General features: G+C 39.6%; 2 protein-coding genes across 2 annotated transcripts; one reads left to right on the forward strand and one right to left on the reverse strand.

Moving 5' to 3' along the window:
* Window positions 1-1,562: 1,562 nt before the first annotated feature.
* LOC125326918 (splicing factor, proline- and glutamine-rich-like) lies at window positions 1,563-5,127 on the reverse strand. The gene is made up of 2 exons (XM_048305567.1): window positions 4,334-5,127; window positions 1,563-2,503 (listed from the first exon to the last, which is right to left on the reverse strand). The coding sequence occupies exons 1-2, from the start codon at window positions 4,439-4,441 to the stop codon at window positions 1,868-1,870; spliced, it is 744 nt and encodes a 247-aa protein (XP_048161524.1). The 5' UTR covers window positions 4,442-5,127; the 3' UTR covers window positions 1,563-1,867.
* SNW1 (SNW domain containing 1) lies at window positions 1,947-19,872 on the forward strand. Its single transcript, XM_048305565.1, has 14 exons — window positions 1,947-2,026; window positions 3,056-3,209; window positions 5,585-5,746; window positions 11,442-11,537; window positions 11,629-11,735; window positions 12,574-12,678; window positions 12,772-12,841; window positions 13,623-13,688; window positions 14,930-15,046; window positions 15,402-15,543; window positions 17,143-17,239; window positions 18,054-18,171; window positions 18,879-19,042; window positions 19,119-19,872. The coding sequence occupies exons 1-14, from the start codon at window positions 2,013-2,015 to the stop codon at window positions 19,321-19,323; spliced, it is 1,617 nt and encodes a 538-aa protein (XP_048161522.1). The 5' UTR covers window positions 1,947-2,012; the 3' UTR covers window positions 19,324-19,872.
* Window positions 19,873-20,831: the final 959 nt, after the last annotated feature.

A 20,831-nucleotide genomic window follows, 5' to 3' on the forward strand; every position in this document is an offset into this window, starting at 1 on the left:
TTCTCAGAATTTTTTTTCCTAGTAAACATTTTTCACCAGTTAAACCATATATACAAGCATTTATATTTGAAACATGGTAGGTAATGCAGAGCAGGGACAAGAAATTATTCACACCTTGATTTGCAGCAGTTGCATAAAATAAAGACTGTGATGAGTTTACTGAGCCATATGGTTTTGAATAAGCTTGTACAGCCCCTTTGTATCATGTGGTCCTCTCTACCCTGGACTAAGGACCTTCCATATTGGCAAACTCAAAATTAGCCAAGTCAGACATCAAAAATAAACCACAAAAAAAACCAGAGGTTCAAGGGAAAGAAAATATTCAAAAGAACCAGTGTTGCTTATAGTCAGACAACTATAAACATCTGCGAGCACTGAGAGCTCACTGTTTGCAGTGAGAAATGACCTGCACAGTTCTCAGAGCAAGCTGTGAGACTGAGGAAATGAAAGGAGCATCTTAGTGCAGGAGCTGAAGCAGATTGCTCATGTACAGTTTTACCTTCTAAACAGCAAACTTGTATTGTGGCTGTCATATAAACTGTGTTGCAAAATAGCTCACAAAGGTGTATATTTTCCATACAGCATTAAATAATACTCCACAGCAAAGGAAGAAGGAGAAATGTCAAAGTTGGAGGGATAAAACATAATTTTTTCACTGAGACTAGTAAACAGCTGGGCACAGAATCCTTGGCAACTTCTAAGGGGGAAAGGAGGCTCCTGAGTCAGGTGGCAATATCGCCAGATATGATACTGTTACTAAATTAGTGACAGAAATGGGTAGAAGGGATGACAGATAAGTTTTGCTTAGGAAAATTATTGATAAATGGCATGTGACAAAGTCTTGTATCTTTAGCTTTGTCTACAGTGCTCATAAGACACCAACTATCTCAGAGAGAAGGGGAAGTATCTGTCATTCATAGAGATGGTGACAGAGCTGTTGTCACCACAATGCTAAACCAAAAGCAGATTCCCCCTGGAGATGATGAGTTTGGGCATAGACAGACTGCACAGGATTGCCCTTACCTTCCTCCAAATCTCCCTGTCCTAGAAGTTGCAGGAGATTAATTTAGCCTGCAGGAGTAGTTCGCCCTTATCACCGCGAGATGATAAGACAGACAAAATGACTAGAAGATTGCAAGACAGTTACTCTGTCATATCATATTCCTGCCTCTCATGGTATGATTTTTTGAATTTCTGGCAGACCATGTTTGTTTCTTTAGCCATTCTACCCTTTTCTTCTCTGTCTGGCTTCTGTTTCTCTTCTAGATGAACTATGCCTGGCCCAGTGAGACTCTTCTCCCTTTGATTCACTAGATGCTACGTAACAGTAGTAACTGCTAATTAATAACTGGTTTTATATGGTGCTATATGTTGCCACTTTAACACAAATAGTGACTTGCCTATGTAAAGCTCCACCTAGTTCCCATGTATTACAACTCCCTGAGAAGTATTTTTCCATATTCCAAATTTTAATTATACTCTAAAGAGTGCATCTCTTGATTTGATTTAAAGAACTCCTGTGTAACATATGGACGGCCATTTAACATAGACAGCACAACTCCTTGTTTTTAATGCAGAAGTTTTTTTATTTTAAATCACTATTTTGACACCACTTTCAGTCTCTCTTCTTCCCTTCACTCCCATGTCCCAGTTCAATGATTTCTTAGCAGCAGGTATCAGAATAAATTTTATTCCAATGCATTTGCTCTATATTTTCTGCTTTTTACTTGGACATTTTCAGCTGGATGAACTGTGAAGTTATTGAACTTGTTGGAGACCGCGTGAATAGCACAGGGGAGCGGAACAGGATGGCTGAAGAGATAAACGGGGAGACTGTAAAACTACACCTTCCAGGACGCCTTGCGGCCTACCGCGTGCGCCACCGCGCCGCGAGTGGCGTTACCCAGACTACAACTCCCAGGCCACGCTGCGGGCCGGGCGCATGCGCAGGTGCCGCCACCTTCCCCCTCCTCGGCGGCCCGGCTGCCGAGCGGACGGCGGAGGCGGTCAAGATGGCGCTCACCAGGTGGGTCTGGCGGGCCCGGTCGGGCCGTGATGGCGCTGCGGCTCTCGGCCGGCCCGCGGCTTCCCCGCCGCGCTGCGGGCCTACGCCGACGGGAGCGGCCGCGCTTGGGGAGCTTGCCGAGGGGCCGCGGCCTCTCCTGGGCAATGGGCCCGCCGACGGGGCCGCGGCCTCAGGGAGCGCAGCGAGGGTCGGTCGGGCCTGGAGGAGCCCTGGCGGGAGCGGGTGTTTGGCCCGTGGTTCATGGTCCTGCTTCCTTCGCGTGTTCCCTGCGGGAGGAAGGATCTCCTTTGCCTCGGTTGGGTCCGTGGGGTTCTGTCGAGGTTCCCTCACCGTCAGAGAGGGCGAGCGGTCTTTGTTGCGTGTTGGAGTGTCTCTCGCTGGACTTGGGACTGCAGGTCTAGTGGCCGCCCCGGAATCCCGTGTTTCTCTGGGTATTTTCTTAGTAAACGCACAAAAGGGTTCTGTAGATAAGAAGAGCTGAAAAAGAGGAAGTGAAGAAATTTGGGTTCAACTTGCCCGTGGCAGGGAGGTGTCAGGTGTTGAAGAGGGGAGCTTGTTGACAGATCTGTTTGTGGGTGTTTGCCTTGAGAGAAAGGAAGAGCGAGTCATTGGGACTAGAGACACAGGAACATAATATTTTTTTCTTATCCATAGCAGTGGAAAGAATACCCAGTAGTATGTGGCATTCCTGTTGGAAAAAGGGCATTGTCACACTTCTGTTCAAACAGTATGTGAACGTGGATGAGTTTAGTATTAGGTTTTTTTAGGAATCTTATACAATGTTGAGAAAGCACACATTGCCTTTGCCATTCTAATCTCGGAAGTTACTGAATCTCAGAAGTTGTTCTCACATTTATGAGTGCAATGCTCAAGTTTCATAAATTGTTTCTTAATCTGTAGAGAGTGATTGTAGAGAAAGTAGTAACTTAGAATGAAGTTGACTCAAGCATAGTTGAGTATCAGTGAGTAAAGTTACCACAATGAACTTTTTATGTCATTCTCTTTTGGTGGCTGTCCATGGATGTCCAGTTTTTTGCCAGCTCCAACTCAGCTGTCCCAAGATCAGCTAGAACTAGAAGAAAGAGCAAGAGCTCAGAGATCCAGGCAGACTGCTCTGGTCTCATCACGAAGGGAACCTCCACCATACGGTTACCGGAAAGGATGGATACCACGGGTGCTGGAGGTAAATATTTAAATTCATACAAGTAGTAGTGTGTCTGCTAAAGGAGGAAAAAAAAATCTGGAGTAGAAATAAACTCTGAGCACTGTGAATGTAGCTGAGAATTGTGCAAAGCCTTACAAGCTGCATCATCCAGACTGCTTGATATATTCTTGTTTTGGAAGAGGTTCTAATCCACTGGATTTCTTAAAACATTTGATGGTAAACAGGATGGTCTAAGTCTACCTCTCTTCAGAGATTGTTGTGCTGTATTACCGAAATACATCTGTGGTCCTTTGGCTTTACAGTCTGTGAACGCAAGGGTCCTCCGAGAAAGACGTCCATATTGTTCCTCTGTCACTGTTAAATACACGTTCCAGATTATAGGTGAAGTAAGTGAACGTGTGTGTATCAGAGAAGAGAACACGCAGATGTTCTGTTCAAAAAGATAGCTGCTATTGGGGGACAAAATTACAGTTGGAAGAAAACTTAAAAATTAGTCAGATATTTGTTAAGTATGTTACTAGCAAAAGGGTTTTGGACAATGTTGTGTGTCATTAGTTGTAACCCTTGCCAGTTTAATGTAATTTGAACTGGAACTGCTAAAAGTAGAAAGAAAATACAGATGGGTAGCTCTGATTACAAAACTGGTTTGGAACAGTCTCACTGTGAGCTGGAAAAACCTTGCAGTTTGAAATGATCCTTGACAATAACTTTTGAGACCTTTTCTGGTGAGTCACAAGCCAGTGCTCTTGGGACCAAGCATGCTGTTGAGGTTTTATTACAGTACTTAATGTATGATCCTACGTTGTTTCCAAATACCATAATTTCATCAGCTTGTAACAACGTTACCCTCATTTATGTTTGAGTGCCATTTTTGTAAATCCAACACTGTTCTGTGGTGATCCATGTACTTCAAATAGTAGTTCCAGTGGTTCACTGAAAGAAAACATTCTTATGTGGGTGATGTTAAAAATTATACTTTCATTATATCCAGTGTAGGCTTTCCTTCCTACACTGTTGAGTACTTAAGTTAATGTTTCAGTGCTTGTTCTTTCTAAATGTTAATAAAGAAATTTTTTAAGAAGTCAGGTGCTGAAGGTTTGCAAAGAGTTTCCTGCACCACTTGGCCACAAATTAATACATACCCAAAAAGGCCTGTTAAGGGCTCCTTTCTGATTCATAAACAAGTGCAAATTCAAAAGCAGCAAATGCTTCCAAAGCGTAATCTTTGTCCAGTGATCCTGGAATGCCATTGTTGGAAAAAGCAAAACCTGTTCTTAATACATTATGAGTTATGCAAAAAAAAAAAAAAAAAAACAAAGGAAGAATGACTGAATTTGGCAGGCTAATACTTAACAACAAATTGTTGAATGTGGGACATCCAGTGGAAACCTTCAAATAACTGAAACTATGTTTCAAGGAGCATTTGCAGATGGCATGAGCACACCATCCCTGTTTGGAAGTGTTCTGCTTGGTCATTTCCTGTCTCAGTCCACTCCATCCCCATAGTGGTAACTACTTGGTCACATGGTGAGCATGAAGGGAGACAGATCTGCTCAAGACACCCATTCTTATTTTTTGATGTGTTTCGCTACCAGACTCCATATAAGCCATGCCGTTGCAACAGAGAGCGGGATAGATGCTCATGCTGCTTTAAGCAAATGCTTCCTCCAAAGCATTGCATTTGAAACCGTAGCCTGAAGTTGTTTTGTGAGTGGTACCACTGGGTCCTCTGTGTTACTGAGCCAGGATTATCTGCTTTAAGAAGTCTTTTGGTTAGATATTTATTAAATCTTTTTACACCAACACATTGTAGGAGAGAGGAAATAAACTGTAAGAATATTGGGCTGTTGCATGCTGGGCCAGTTTTCAGTGTATTTACACGTCAAAGTAAGGAAATGCTTGACACAGCATTGTAAAGCTATGAGCTACAGGCTTTGAAAGGAATGGAATGTTTTTTTATCTTTTTCACTTCATTATGGTGTGAAAAGCAACAAATAACCAGTAGAAGTCTTCATAAAAATGCTGCTCTTGTAATTTTAGTATCCACAGTTGCTTTATAGCGGAAGGTCAATTTTTGAAGTTCTAATTAATAACTCACATGAGAATTAAATACTTAATTTTTTTATTGTCTGTAGCATAGTATTGCCTGCACATTCTAGTCAGTAATACCTGTTCCTACTTTGTGCAGGGAATAATTACTGCAAGATGGCTCTCCATTTCAGTGTCTTTTAATAACTGCAAGTTCTCTCATTAACTGCTCTCTTTCCAGTGAAAATAATAAAGTTACTGGAGCATTCTTGCCAAGTTAGTTTTTGTTGAAATCAATCTGCTCTCTCATTCCATTTTGCATTTTTTTGTCTTTTGGACATTCACTACTATTTTCTTTTCTGTAGGATTTTGGAGATGGGGGTGCTTTCCCAGAAATTCATGTGGCCCAATATCCATTGGATATGGGCCGCAAGAAGAAAATGTCCAATGCTTTGGCTGTTCAGGTGGATGCAGAAGGAAAAATAAAATACGACGCAATTGCTCGACAAGGACAGTCAAAAGACAAGGTAATACTTCTTCCAGTATGTCAGCTGGCATATATACTTGGAAGAGTTGTACATACACATTGCATATAATTGAACTCATTGGTCTGGCATTAGCCACATGGATTGCGTCCTCTTTTCTTATGTAAGAACTAAAATAATGTCAGACAGAAATTGTGGTCCTCTCTGTAATGTAAGAGGTAAGGCAAAAATGGCGAGAATCTCTACACAGAACTTACTTGATGGCTTAGCAGTTTTCATTTTCCAATGAAGACAAGAAACTGGAAACAGTTCTGTGGCCTCATTTCAGTATGTAGAGAGAGGGGACAAAAAACCGGACAGAAAACACAGGTCAGCCTTCAGAATACCGCACTTTGTGTCTTACTGATGTAACATTTGGCACTTCTGGTTGTTTTCAGTGTTGTTGTGTGCTCTGTGTTTGCTGTTGTTGTTTAATTGCAGCAGAAAGTATTGCCAGTGGTTATACTCCATAAGTTTTGTGCTGAGTGCAGAGATGGCAAGATTCTCATGGAGTTTTTTAGGGGGGAACTTCAACTTCCTGTATCCAGTAGCCTTTCTAATACCAAGAGATGACACTTGAGATCCTAACTAGTTTTGAGGTCAGATACTTGGGTCTGCTAAGTCTACTTTAAGGAGTATTTACATCTGCCTTTTCAAGTGTTACCAAGTGGGCTACATGGACTTTAATTCTCTTAAGCAGGTGTTGGGGGCTGGAAAACTGCTCAGGCATGATCAAGTGTATGACCAGCTGTTTCTTCCAGCAAGCATCTTCTGTAAAGAATAGGGTAACACAAAGAGAGCGTAAACAAAGTGTTAACTACACAGAGTGTTTTAACTAGTAGATATGAATAGTTGTTTTCAAAATAATTTGACTTCTTGGGCTTTAATTTAGGGTGCCTTGAAAAGCTTATGGTTATGTAATACGCCCCATATTTTACTGCATTTGAGGAAGGGAGGAAACCAAAATATAAACTTTACCTCTCCAGCAAAAAGCTGGGATGGGCATTCTAAGAATATCAGGGAAAATACTTTTAACAGATAAATTTATTGTTTTAAATAGACTCTACTGCCAGTAGGATTTTATATTTAATTAATACTCTGAGTGTCAAAAAAGCATCACATCTTGCATATCCTCATCCTATGCCTCATATGTTACTGCAGTACCTTTGAAAAAGATGAGTGCAAATTGGTCTCCATGCTGTCATGTGGAAGAAAGTAGTTAGACTAAACAGAAAAAAACAGCAGTGGCAATATTTTTATTGAGGAGACTTTCCTTGGAGTTCCACCAGACTTTATCTAATGTCTGGAATTATTTTTCAAGAGGAAGGTGTTAAAATATTAATTTTATTTGAAGAAATTTTTTACTAAATATTTGATACTTCATGCTAAATAGAAATGTTGCTTTGTCGAAAGCATACAAAATAATTTCAAGCAGATAATTAGACAAGAAGTAATAATCATACCAATTTTGGGGAAGCTGCAGGCCAAATAATAAGAAAAAAATTAGTGTAGTTAAACCCTCATTTTTACAACTTGTCAAGTACATCTTTACTTACTTGTAGGATTATTTGTAATTTGCATGTAATAGAACTGTTCAGATTGGAATCTTAGTACGTTTGAAAAATAACTAGATATGATAGTAGGCTTGAGGCAAAAGTGACTGTAATCTTTCACTGACTCTTACTTGGTTCAGAGTTAGGAAAATACTTCTTAACAGGTTAAATTAGAGTTAATTTAAGCCACTAATGTTTGTCATATTTGATTCATGAAGATCTGTACTTTCATTAACTTTCCATACAGCATCTATAATGAAGGCAGTAATATTCTTGTTCTCATTCACCAAGATGGAAGAGATGTGGGGCTTTTCCAAAACCAGGCTCTATAGAACTGTAGAGTTAGGGTTTTCTAACCCTGAGCTCTGCCTTCTGTGTCAGCTTGATCCTGGTTGCATCCAGCTGGATGTAAATGCTGAGATTAAAGATTTAAGTATTGTGATTCAAAGGGGAGTCAAACTGAGAGGAAAATTAGATCACAGATTCATAGAATGGTTTGGGTTGGGACACCCTCTGCCGGATCAGTTTGCTCAGAGCCTCACCCATTCTGGCCTTGAACACTTTTCAGGGATGGGATATCCACAACTTCTCTGGGCAACCTGTTCCAGTGCCTCACCACCCTCACAGTAAAGAATTTATTCCTAATCCTGATCTAAACCTACTTTCCTTCATCTTAAAGCCCTTCTCCCTTGTCCTGTCACTACATGCCCTTGTAAAAAGTCCCTCTCCAGCTTGTAGGCTCCCTTTAGGTAACTGGAAAGCTGCAGTAAGGTGTCCCTGGAGCCTTCTCTTTGGGCTGAACACCACCAACTCTCTCAGCCTGTCTTCATAGAAGATGTGCTATAGCCCTGTGGTCAATTTAGTGGCCTCATTTGGACTCATTTCAACAGGTCAACATTGTGTTTGGGGCCTCAGAGCTGGATGCAGCATGCCAGCTCAGGTGTCGGCAGAGCAAAGTAGAGGGGCGGAATCACCTCCCTCGATCTGCTGGCCACACTGCTTTTGATGTAGCTCAGGATACAATTGGCTCTTTGTGCTGCAACAGATATTTGAAACAATTTCACTGGAAGCAGCAGAACTACTATTGCTTGATTTGATTTGCTTTGCAGGAGAAAATATTGGCAGAGATGTCATAGGGACCAGTTCTTCAGTGATCTGCGTTGAATTGAATAATGTGGAATATTTTCTCTTAAGACCTTCTGATAGTACAGTGTCAGTAGAATTAGATACAGAAGTTTCATTTTCCAGAGAGCTGCAGCCATAATTCAATATTTCTTCAATCTTAATACTTAAAGCTAAAAGAAACAGATACTTAGCAGCCTGACAGAAATTAGATGGAGTTTATTAACCTATTCTAGGAGCTACTTCTTTGGTCTGAGTTAGGAAGAAAATTTTGCTTTCGCTACAGTTTATGGATTTTTCAAAGTTGAATTTAGTATTCTGCCTTCCTGTAGAGGCAGCAGTTCCATCACCCAGCCCCTATATCTAGATGACTTGTCAGCAGTTTCTACTATTGCAGTGGTTCATCTCTCTTGCATCTGTTCCCTTACATATTTAAAAAACAGTTGCTTCAGAGAATTTTCCCTGAAAAATACTGACACAAATGTGATAGTCTGACAAGCCTCCTGTTTGGGTTTGGCAGAAAATCTGCTAGACATGAAATGCTGGCTAACATTAACAGACCTGGATGCATGACCTTATGGATCTGAAGATGGGGTTCCTTCCGTCTGATTGTTGAGATGGATTTCTAGCCTAGCTGTGTGGTTAGCTCTTGTGCTGCTGTAAATTCTTTCAGCACTTTCTCTACTTACGTTACTAAAAGCCAGGCTAAAATAACGCATCAATAGTGATATATTTTGGCGAGACTGATGCTGTCCCCTTATTAGGAAAAGAAAAACATGTAATTGCATCCTGTGTTTTTATGAAGACAGAAGAAAGAGTGAAATCAAGGAATGGAACTGTTAGGTACCTTACTTTTTTCCAGCAAGAATAACTTTTTATGTTGGAGTTGGATTTCTTCTTCATGGCCCAAGGCTGTGGCTTAGTTGTTAAAGGAGAAAAAAATCACAAAGCTTATTTACATCTTTTTTTTCCCGAAGATTGTCAATTCAATTGAAACATTTACAAGAGAGTAGTTCCATTGTTGAAGTCCTGTCACAGCTATGGAACAGGTCAAAAGAACATGAATATAACTCAAATAATCAAAAGTGTTACTTACTTGCAACCTATTTGCCTTTGTGTCAGAGCTTGGTTTGAGAGTTTGTTACCATTTCTTTATCTGGTGTGTGTACCAGGCTTACAACCAGGTAATTTTAATGATTTCTAAAATGTTATATGCTTCATATGGAGAAACCATTCTTTGACAAGGAAGGAATTCATTCTGCATTGCTTGATAGTAACTTCTTGATGTACAGATAGGATTGATGAGCACTGTACAGGGCTGGTTGGAATATATAGAACAAAATACGTCGAGGACAGGATTTCTTGTAGCAAATTAAGAAATTTCTATCAAGACACTTGAACCTGTCAAGTGCCTTGTGAGACTCTGAATGTGATTGATGTCTAAATCCTGCCATGGTACAGTATCTTAGCTAGTTAAGTAATATTATTCTCTTTCTGCTTGCAGTGGCATGCAGATTTCTAATCACTGCCTGTTAAGGCTGCCCCAGCCAGAGAATCGCATGGCTGTACCAAAAACTTGAGCTTTTTCTTTGTGTCTAGAAGGAGATTCTGCTTTTCAGTAGCAATCAGAATGAAATATCTAAAACACAGGCTGATGCTTCATTTCAAATTTTACAGACTGAAAAATGGTAGTGGATGGGCACAGTACAATGTCAATCAATCCCAGTCTCCTCTTTATCTTAGATTAATGAAATGTCTCAACATTACTCCTAAAACAAGATAAATGTCTCGAAAAACAACAAAAAGAAATGTAACTTCTTTATCTGCCTCTTTGTATCACTTCAAAAAAGGACTACAATGAAAACAAGAATATCAAGTTTTTGATGGCAGCAGAAGTATTTGTATTTTCAGGATAGTTTAATCTATATTATGTATTTCTTCCATAATAAAGCATCTTGCCATTTGCATGCAATACTTCAAAGTTTAAATAGTTCATATAGATCATTTGTACCTCACTGTAAAGTAGTTTTTAGAGTGCTCTTGGACCACCACAAGGAGCACCTTCTTTTATTTTCTTCTTTTGTCTTTTGGGATGCTCTAAAGCTCCTTCAGCATACTTTGTTCTTCATGCAGCAAGACACTTGGACTTAAGAGTTAATTACCTTAGAGGAACTCTGCTCTTCAGATGTCCTTCATTCAGCATCTGAGACGCTAGAATATTACTGATACTAATTCAAAGGATTAAAATTTTAGGAGTGAAGGCTGAGAAGCAGAAAATCCTCTCATGTGATTAATTAATGCTGAGGCTAAAGGTTAATTTTGTAGTTGGACATGTACTGCGTAATGAACTTGAAATAATAGTTCTTGACTTTTAACCCTTGGAACTAAAACTTGCTGTTTTGTTGGATACTTGTGAAGCATTAATGTAATACAATACATTTTTCCCTGAAGCCATCTAATAGTGTTCTTTCCCAATATTTTAAACCGGGACTGGAAGCTGCCAGCAGCTAGCTGCATGTTGTGTGAAAACTCAAGTACCTATATAAGGGAAAGTGTCAAGACCAGATTTCTCAAGTATTTATTTTTTCAAGAAAATAGTAAACCTAATGATGTGAAAAAATCCAGATGCTGGAAAATACTTGCATGAAATTCTTGAGTAATCCTTGAAAACAAAGTAAAAATTTGTGGGGTTTTGTCTGTCTTGAGGTCCCTAAAAAGGAAAATACTAGGAATGGGAAACAGAAAACTGCTGTCTAATGCCAGTTCTGAGAGCAGTTTATACAATTATATTTAATCAGATTGCTTTGTTTCTTCGATCACTCCATCTGTAAAATGGGGTCCAGAGTATATATGTAACCAGGTCTTCTATGGGAGTAATTGAATGATATGTAATTGTAGTGCATTTATAGTTGTATATTAATTTTAATTAGTACCCAAAGGATAGTCTAAGCCTGAAAGATTTCCTTTGACATATGTACATTTATTCCTGTTCATCAGCACAAGTAAAATCTAATGTCTTCCAGGTTATTTACAGCAAGTACACAGATCTTGTGCCAAAAGAGGTCATGAATGTAGATGATCCTGAACTGCAAAGACCAGATGAGGAGGCAATTAGAGAGGTATTGTATGCACTAATGTGCCTAGTAAGCAGTGGTATGCTTTATGTCTTGCATATGGGATGAGATGCACACTGTGGTATTTTTTCTTCAGATAACAGAGAAGACAAGAGCAGCCTTGGAGAAATCAGTCTCTCAGAAAGTTGCAGCAGCCATGCCAGTTCGAGCTGCTGACAAACTAGCTCCTGCACAGTACATTCGGTATGTAGTGCTGGTGTTTGTGCAAGATGTTGTGATAGACAAAATGGATTAAAATTGGCATATTTGTTTAATTTCTGAGAACAGAAATTCCTCTTGAATTCTGTTCTTCTGTAAGGAATATGAAACTGGCTTATGTATTTTGAATTAAACCACTAATGATCACCTAGTTTGAAGTGTGTAGAAATACGTCATTAACATGTCATGAGTTGTGGCATTTTGGTGGGGTTATTGTTTTAGCAACAAAACACAGATTTGCTAGGGATCACTATTAATGATGCTGCCCTGAAAGGAAAGTATTTACTGCAAGTTTCAAGCCACAACAAGACATGTAACAAAGTTCTTCCTCCATAGAAAATGAGCAATTGGAAAGAATTGGAATGATGAGGAGGCTGATACTCATTTATGATGATTTTCTGTTTCAAACACAGAAAAATTTCATGGCAGGGTTACACTTGGCTTGAGGTTAATTCTGAAAAAAAAGTACGTGAAGAGATTGGTATTGAACAGTAAGAAGTCACCAGGGCTTCACAGACATAGGTGGAGGAGAGTATTGTGACAAGCTGTGTGTATTGTACTTGTTTTTCTTCTATTTCAGAATCTAGGTCGAAACAGGAGAATATAGCCCTGAAGAGAAGTTACATTCTGTCTGGTGTAACTGAGTCTGCACTCAGTGCAGTATCATCTAGGCAGTTACCTGCTGCTGTCATTCATAGTGGAATAGTCTTAAACTGTTGTGGATAACATGAAACCACAGCTAGAGCAGTGAACTGAGTAAAAATGGAGGTGGGAAAGGAATATCTAGCTGTGTGCAGAAAACTGAGCACTCTGTTTTATTCAGGTACACACCATCTCAGCAAGGAGTTGCATTCAACTCTGGAGCAAAACAGAGAGTTATTCGGATGGTGGAAATGCAGAAGGACCCTATGGAGCCTCCAAGATTCAAGTAAGTGTTCACAGCTTGTTCAAGGCAAGTAGAAGATTCTGAAGTGTATTTCTGTGCAACATGATGATTGTAATTGTTTTCGTAATTGCTCAGAATTAACAAGAAGATTCCGCGAGGACCACCATCTCCTCCGGCACCTGTAATGCACTCTCCTAGTAGAAAGGTATGAAACACCATAGCTGTTCTCAGTTTTGAATGCTTAGATGGGTCACAAATTCTTCTTTGATCTAGTTCATTTCTGTGTACTTTCTCCTTACTGATCTTTTGATGTGATGTTAAGTGATAAACTTGGTGCCTGGTGCAGTGTTTTTGTTTGTTTTCATTTGGGCAGTTCTGTAAGTTGCTGTCTTTTTATCTATCTTGTCAAAGGTTGAGTAGATGTCTCATGTATTTTATGCAGGGCTGCATTGCTAAATTAGTTCATGGCATGAATGAGTTGACCAAGGCTTTAGCCTGGGTACCCTTATGTTGCTTTTAGACAACACTGTTAAAATAATCTTCCATAACACTAAGTTGTGTCATTAAGGATTAGCTCCTTCTGAGAAATGAGTGTAGTGGTGGTTCATCAGTTTGGTTCAACTTCAACGGCTGCTAAGTGTGCAGATGTTAACAAGCTGGCTGAGAGTTACAGCCTGTGTGACAAAAGCTTAAGAGGATGGCTGAAGAGCTGTCGGGACTTTATTCAGTGTTGGCAAAGATACAGTACAAAAATAAATCCCATGGCAGAGAGTTTGGAACCAGCTGATCTTTAAGGTCCCTTCCAATCAAACCATTCCTTGATTCTGTAATCTTATTGCTCCTAAGAAGAGTTGGGGTTTTGTAGTGGAGTCCTGAACTTTCTACTCTGACTTATTTCAATAGTTTCATAGTTGCTTTTGAGAAAGAAAACAGTATTTCCTTTTACTATGATTCTGAAGATGACTTTGCTTCTTCTCTTAAATCAGATGACTGTGAAAGAGCAGCAAGAGTGGAAAATTCCTCCATGCATTTCAAACTGGAAAAATGCAAAGGTAATTAAGTTGTCATAAATTTATTTTTCTAATGTTGCACCCTGATGGGAAACTTCTGTGCATGATTTAAGCTTGAATAATACTGATTTTCAACCTCTAGAGTTAGGTAAACTGGCTGCTTCTAGCATGAAGAGCATATGATCATACAGCTCATTTTTCTTCAGTTTGGCATATAAGGGTTGTCCAATTGAGAGTATAGAACTGAGGGAAAATATGTTACTTCATGGCAGAGATTATAGATTTTGAGAGGAAAAAATTATATTAATTAACATCCCCATAATAGCGCAGTCGAAACTCAAAACCTCTCGAGGTCACAAAGTAAAGCCATCTAAACTGAAAAAGACCAGACTATCAGAGACCCAAGCATGTTTCTTTTTAATACTCCAGTCCATATTTCTGGAAAGTTTTCCTTGTTGCATTCTTTCATTAATTAATTTTTACCACTGGTCAGCTAGCTATTTTTGTTCCTTGTTTGAGTAGGTCCTGTCCCATTGATTTTTATCAGCTGTTAAGTTTATGTTCCAAGACAGGGGAGAATTTATTCGCTGCAGTAACTGGTTTAATCATTCTGAAACATACTAAGCTGTTGTCCTGAGACAGCCCCTTCAAATGGAGGAAGGAAAAGCTGCATGTTTGGAGGTTACTTTTTTCTTGTGTACCCCAACACAGCTGTCTGACTGGGACCGATGCTAATTAGGAGATCAATTTTTAGGTTGCAGATGCTAAAACCAAAGCAGAAATTTTGTAGAGCTCACTAAAAAAATCTTAAAATATCATCTATTAATAATTTTGAGTTTCAGCTTTGGAAAACAAAACTGGTATTTAGTGTGTCTTGCTGGCTGCCTTGCCCCTTACTTTCTTATTTTGAATCAGCTAACCTCTTAACAGGTAGGGAAACCATTTAGGTAAAACAGCTGAGATACTGGAGAAGCTATTATCTGTAGATTTTTTAAGACAAAGCAAAAAGTGGACCTTATCAATTGAAAACTTTCTTTTGTCCTAAGATGAAACTTGAAGGAAAGCTGTGATTCAGATTTGGTGGGAGGGTGGAATTGGAGTGAAGCTTAGTATTACCTGGTAAGAATTTGAAGTACGTATGAAAAGGAGATCCATTGAGGCATAATAATGATGGGCTATGAGTTTTGTATGTGGTTTTTTTTTTTCTTACACAATAAATATAATAATGCTTGTTATTACAAATACTGTTTCTGTGATTAACTGCCTCTCTGTTTCCACTGTAGGGTTACACCATTCCATTAGATAAGCGTCTGGCTGCAGATGGCAGAGGATTGCAGACTGTTCATATTAATGAAAACTTTGCCAAACTTGCTGAGGCGCTCTATATTGCTGACAGAAAGGTCAGGTAGTTCTTTAAACTGTTTTGTTCCATATAGTTTTACTATCTTTGTATGCTAATTTCCTTCAGAAAATCAGCTGTGAATAGGCTATAGCTTTTTGATTTGTTCTGCTTCTTTGCTAATGTAAGACTTAAGGTCTTATCCCCACTATCTTGGAATCATTGGCTCAGCGTGGGTTAAGTTATCGGAAGTCATGGGTCTTGTCTCTCAGCGCTAACTGCTGTGGCTGATGGGCTTTAAGCTTCCTAATTTTGGCTTCATTTCTGTTCCTGTTTACTAGCTAACTCCTTGACAGATCTGCTTGTATCCCAGGTGGTAGGCTTTCTGTATTTTTACCTGTGTCTTATTTGTGCAGGCTCGTGAGGCAGTAGAGATGCGTGCCCAGGTGGAGAGGAAGATGGCTCAGAAAGAAAAGGAGAAACATGAGGAAAAGCTCCGAGAAATGGCTCAAAAAGCCAGGGAGAGAAGAGCAGGGATCAAAACACATGTTGAAAAAGGTACATTTCTTTGTTATTAAGATGCTATGGCTCTTTTTAACACTGAAATGTGGAGCAATAACCTGAGAACTTACAATATCCAAATACCAGCTGAAATTTCTAAGCATTACATCAGTTCGTCTCTTCACTCTATTGGTTAAGTCACTGGCTGGTTTGATGGGATGCAGGTTTGAACCTCATATCGGTATGTTGGTGTATACAGGTTTAGGACACTGAGAATTTTGGAGTTAATAATGCATCAGTGCGAGTGGTGGCTTTCATGGACAGTTCTAAACTAATGTTTTTAGAAGCAGCATGTTGCAGACGAAGGGCAACTTTGTTTAGAAGAACTAAACCATCTTTTAAGTTTTCAAAGCTGGTAAAACACAATATTCTGTCTCTTGCACTGTTGTAACTGGTCTTGCAGAGCTGTAGTTTTGTTGGCCAGCAGGCTCTAAAATCCCTGCTGCCAACCTAACTAAATTGTCATCATTGTGATAAGTCTTACGTTCTGATTGAAATCACATTTCAAAGATCAAGATGATGAACTTACAGAGCAGTTACGATCTATCTAGAAGGCGGAGGGATATGGTCATACAAAGCCAGATCCTGCAGCTGGGATGTACTAACCTCTTACCAACAGGCTGGGGGCTGGCCAGCTGGACAGCCACTCTGTTGGAAAGGACCCAGGAGTTGTAGTGGACAATATGCTGAATATGAGCCAGCAGTGTGCCCTGGCAACAGTAATGCTAAGGGCATACAAAGCTGGATCCGCAGGATTGTAACCAGTAGGTCAAGGGAAGTAATAATTTCCTTTTATTGGTGACCTGTTAGACTGCATCTGGGATACTTTGTGCAGTTATGGGCCTCCAGGTACAAGACGGACATTGATAAATAGGAGTCAGTTCAGTGGAAGGCCATCAGAATGGTCACAGGCTCAAGTAACTGCCTGTTCAGGTGATGCTGAGAGAATAAAGCTTGTTCTGCTAGGAGATGATGTGCCATTGGGGCCAAATAATGGGAACTTACCCACAAGATCATCCCATAATGATTCCTAAATGATTGTCAGAGCTCTTCACCAAGTTGCATGGTGGAAGAATGAGACAGTGGTCGAGAGTTGAAGCAGAAGGTTTCAACTATATGTTAAGAGAAAAATTTTCACCATGAGGACAAACAGCAGTGGAACAGGTTGCCTAGGAAGTCTGGCAGTCTCTATCCTTGCAGGTTTTCCTCACCTGAGTGGGGAAAGCCCTGACCAACCTGGTTTGAATTCAGCATTGATAGCAGGAGGTTGTGAATTAGACTCCCTTTCAACCTGAGTGATTTTCTGATATTGCATTCCTAGACAGACAAGTATTCGAAGCTCTTGAAAGTTGGAAGAACATAGTTGTTAGGGTATGTCTGCTTTGACTCTTATCAAGGACAGTCAGTTGCTTGGGGCATAAGAAAGCTGTGGTGTTCCGTGTGTTCACTTTAAATAAAGTGTAACATTTTCAATAGCACTAAGGGTCACTACTCTTCTGTAAAAGAATACTGAATTGAATTACTGTGCCAATGTCTGGCATAATTAATTCAAACTTCAAATATTTGTCTATAATGAGCAATCTTGTATTTGTTCAGAGGATGGAGAAGCTAGAGAAAGAGACGAAATCAGACATGACCGGCGCAAAGAGAGACAGCATGACAGAAATCTTTCCCGGGCAGCCCCTGATAAAAGGTGAGTCACAAAAAAAGCCTGGTTTATTCTTGTACTGGCACTGGCTTCCCCACCAGGGAACCTGTTGCTGGGCTTTCCTTTTCTTGATGTGAGTGCCTGAATTTTATCTTGTGGAGATAGTCACTGGTACGAAGCACAGTTCATTGTATGAAAAGGTATTACTGTGTGAAAACATTGCAATATTCTCTTCAAAATGTAGAATTTTCCACATGCATGGGAGAGAGGGGTGTGCTGTGTTGGTTTTGTGTGGGTTTTTCTTTAGCAGAACTTCAGTATATTCCGGTTTAATTAACATGTTGACAGCAAAGATTGAAACCTGAATCCTCTAATTTTGGTGAGACCAGAGTTATCAATAGTGGCTTTGCTTCTTGAAGCTGCTCGTTTAAAGTAAGCTTAGATTTATGAAGGTAGGCTGAAATATCTTACTAGCTGAAGCCACTGAGATTTCTGAGTGCAAATGGTTTCTGGAGGCTTAAAATCTCTAATATGTTAAAATTGGATTGCTTGGCCTTCCCAGAATATAACTACACTGATTCTTGCAAAAATAAATATGACATTTTAGACCAAGTCACCTTGATGTGAATTGCAGATAGTGGAAAGCAAATTTAAATGTCATGCCCAGCTGAACATAACTTTTCCAAATGTTTCCTTTGCCAGGAGACAAATTTTAAATGTTACCTAGTAAGGAAGAACAACAGTCAAAATCTGGCTCCTGCGGCAAATTGTTAGCATCTAATACAGGATCCAGTTGCAATTGAACATGTCAACAACTATGGTTTACTGACCTCATAAAACTTTTAAATTTTTAATTCAGGTCAAAGCTGCAAAGAAATGAGAACAGAGATATCAGTGAAGTTATTGCCCTGGGGGTACCCAACCCCAGGCCATCCAATGAAATCCAGTATGACCAGAGGCTGTTCAACCAGAGCAAGGTAAAATACCTTTTCACAGCTGTGTAGCTTTCTATGAGAACATGTTCATCCTTCCTTAGTGGGTATGGCTAGAATACTAAAGGGAGCCTGTTCTCATGGTTGGTGTGGATGCACTCAGAAAGAAGTCTTTACATAACTGATTAGGGAACTGTTGATTTCCTTTATCCAGAGCCTGTGCAAAAAAAAAAAAAAAAAAAATCGAATATTCTAAGTGTATAGCTGAATTAAAGTGTTTTTGTTGTGATTTTTCTCACTGGGGAGTGGGGAGAAAAACTATTTTGCCTTCAAGCTGCAGTGACCTCATTTTCTTCTCTTGTACAAATGTACTGACCGAACAGGGAAATCTGCTTTCAGAGAGAAGTAAATACTTTCTATTCCCATTACTGCTTGTGTTAATAATACTTCTGAAGATATAAACACTTGACAGCAACATTTATTTTCTCTGATTTTTATACTATTCAGAGATGACAGAATATATTAGGCTTCAGCAAATCCCTCAATAGACCTGCAGTTTGTCAATCATTCTTTTTCATGTCTCCAGTGAAAGACTTGCAGGCAAGAACGGAAAGCTGATGAACCAAAAATTAACAAGCAGACACTTCTACTTTCACAGTTTATATAAGCCTCTCTATAAGTGTGATTTGGATCAGTCAGCTTAAATTAAGTTAGCTGACGTTTTACAGATTCACTTGTGCTGTTCTTCACAGGGTATGGACAGTGGCTTTGCTGGAGGAGAGGATGAAATTTATAATGTTTATGACCAGCCTTGGAGAAGTGGCAAGGATATGGCCCAAAACATCTACAGACCAAGTAAAAATGTGGATAAGGACGTGTATGGTGATGATCTAGAGGCTCGAATAAAGACCAACAGGTAAGGAAAAAAATTTAAGAAATATTCTTAATTAGTACTCTGAAGTTAGTCAACTGAGAATCATCTTCTCCTGCAGGTTTGTTCCTGACAAAGAGTTTTCTAACTCGGATCGTAACACAAGAGGCAGGGGCAGAGATGGACCAGTTCAATTTGAGGAGGATCCATTTGGTTTGGACAAGTTTCTGGAAGAAGCTAAGCAACACGGTGGTTCTAAACGGCCATCAGACAGCAGCCGCCCTAAAGAACATGAGCATGAGAGCAAGAAGAGGAGGAAGGACTGAATGCCTCTTCTCCTTGAGAGGTAGGGAAATGGACTGCAAGCTTGGACTTCACGCAAAAGGATTTTTAATAGTGGGTGTACAGGAGGATGGCGTTGTAACACAGCAGTTCACAACTCTGGCCGTGTGGATATATACACACACTAATTCTTCTACATAGGACTGCTACCCAAGGAGAAAGGAGACCACTCTGAAACATTTCATAAGGGAATTCATGATTCTTTAGCAAGTTCTCTGACTTTGCTGATTTCCCCATTGCCCAGCATCTCAGGGTAACAATGTAGCCCCCTTCCTACAGCTTTAGTTTTTGTAGGTAGCTAAAGCTTTGACTTGATCTGTTAAAAGCTTTCCTGCTGTATATAATGATCGTCTTATGCTGTAACAGATGCTGGGGTGTTTATGATTCAGTGTTTTAGTGCGGCTATACAGTTTTTTTGAACAAGGGAGGGGAAACAGCTGGATTCTGTTTTAAAACAAGTACTCATTCATAGTTTCTCGGTAATCTTTATTTTAGTTTCTTTACATTTAGTGAAATAAAGCCTCCTTCCACCACTCATGCACTTTGATTCTTTCTTTGACTGCGTCTTCTACGGGTCTGCTGTCTGAGAGTGAGCTGAAAACAATGGAAATTATTGAAATTAGCTAGGCAAGAAGATTTATTTTTCATTTCATTATTTTCCATTGATATGGAAAGCAGAAGATACATTTATAACCAATTCAGTTTCATGAGCCCCAAGCCAGGGCTTTCCTGACAAGAAAGTTGAATATATATGGACAGCAATTGCTTGTTGTTCCAGCAACTGTCTAAACCTAGCCTAGAACCAAGTGGGAGAAGTGCTCGTGTTCTAGAGAAGCCTGCATTTTTTAAGAAATGAAAATAACTACTGCTTGCCATCTGCTTTTTATTTCACTATAAAGAAGTCTCTTAGCTTGCACCTCTTGTGAGAGTATAGTCTTTGAAGCCTAGGCAATTAAGTGCATGTGGCTATCCTTAAAGCTTCAAGAATAAAAGCAGCAAAAATTTCCAGGAAACTTACACAAAATACTATGCTATTTCTAGTACTTAATTTGGTAATTGCATACAGATAACATCCTAGTTCAGCACAATTTATGAAGGACCAGCCTACTGCCTATCTAGTCACAGTTTAAGGAGTCTTAATTTCTGCTTCCATTTTTGTACCACAGTTGGAACTTGCAGGTTGGTTCTTCTTGGGAATGGGTACTGAAGTACCACAACCAACAATAACTTATGCAGTAATATGAACCATGTCAAGCAAAATACTTTATCACAATCAAAATACTGCATCACTGAAGTCTCCTGCCAATTCATTTTACTTTTACTTTCTACTAGCATTCAAAGTCTCAAAATAAGAAACTAGTTGTCAAAAGGATATTGAAGAATTTGTATTAATTAATCAAAGGCTTGAACTGATTGTGTCTGATAACACTAGCCTGCTTGTTGCTCATGAGTTCACTCTGTAGTACACCCTCTGAGTAGTTGTATCAGCTGA

Source organism: Corvus hawaiiensis, chromosome 6 (assembly GCF_020740725.1).
Source record: "Corvus hawaiiensis isolate bCorHaw1 chromosome 6, bCorHaw1.pri.cur, whole genome shotgun sequence".
Lineage (NCBI taxonomy): Eukaryota > Metazoa > Chordata > Aves > Passeriformes > Corvidae > Corvus > Corvus hawaiiensis.

Bases quoted from the DNA above. Each gene is read 5' to 3' on its own strand.
- SNW1 (XM_048305565.1), top strand. The intron at 15,544-17,142 runs GTACATTTCTTT...GTATTTGTTCAG, and splicing joins CAAAACACATGTTGAAAAAG to AGGATGGAGAAGCTAGAGAA. The intron at 18,172-18,878 runs GTAAAATACCTT...TGTTCTTCACAG, and splicing joins GGCTGTTCAACCAGAGCAAG to GGTATGGACAGTGGCTTTGC.
- LOC125326918 (XM_048305567.1), bottom strand. From the start codon at position 4,441: ATGGCATTCCAGGATCACTGGACAAAGATTACGCTTTGGAAGCATTTG. The intron at 2,504-4,333 runs GTATGTATTAAT...CCTCTTTTTCAG, and splicing joins CCCTTAACAGGCCTTTTTGG to CTCTTCTTATCTACAGAACC.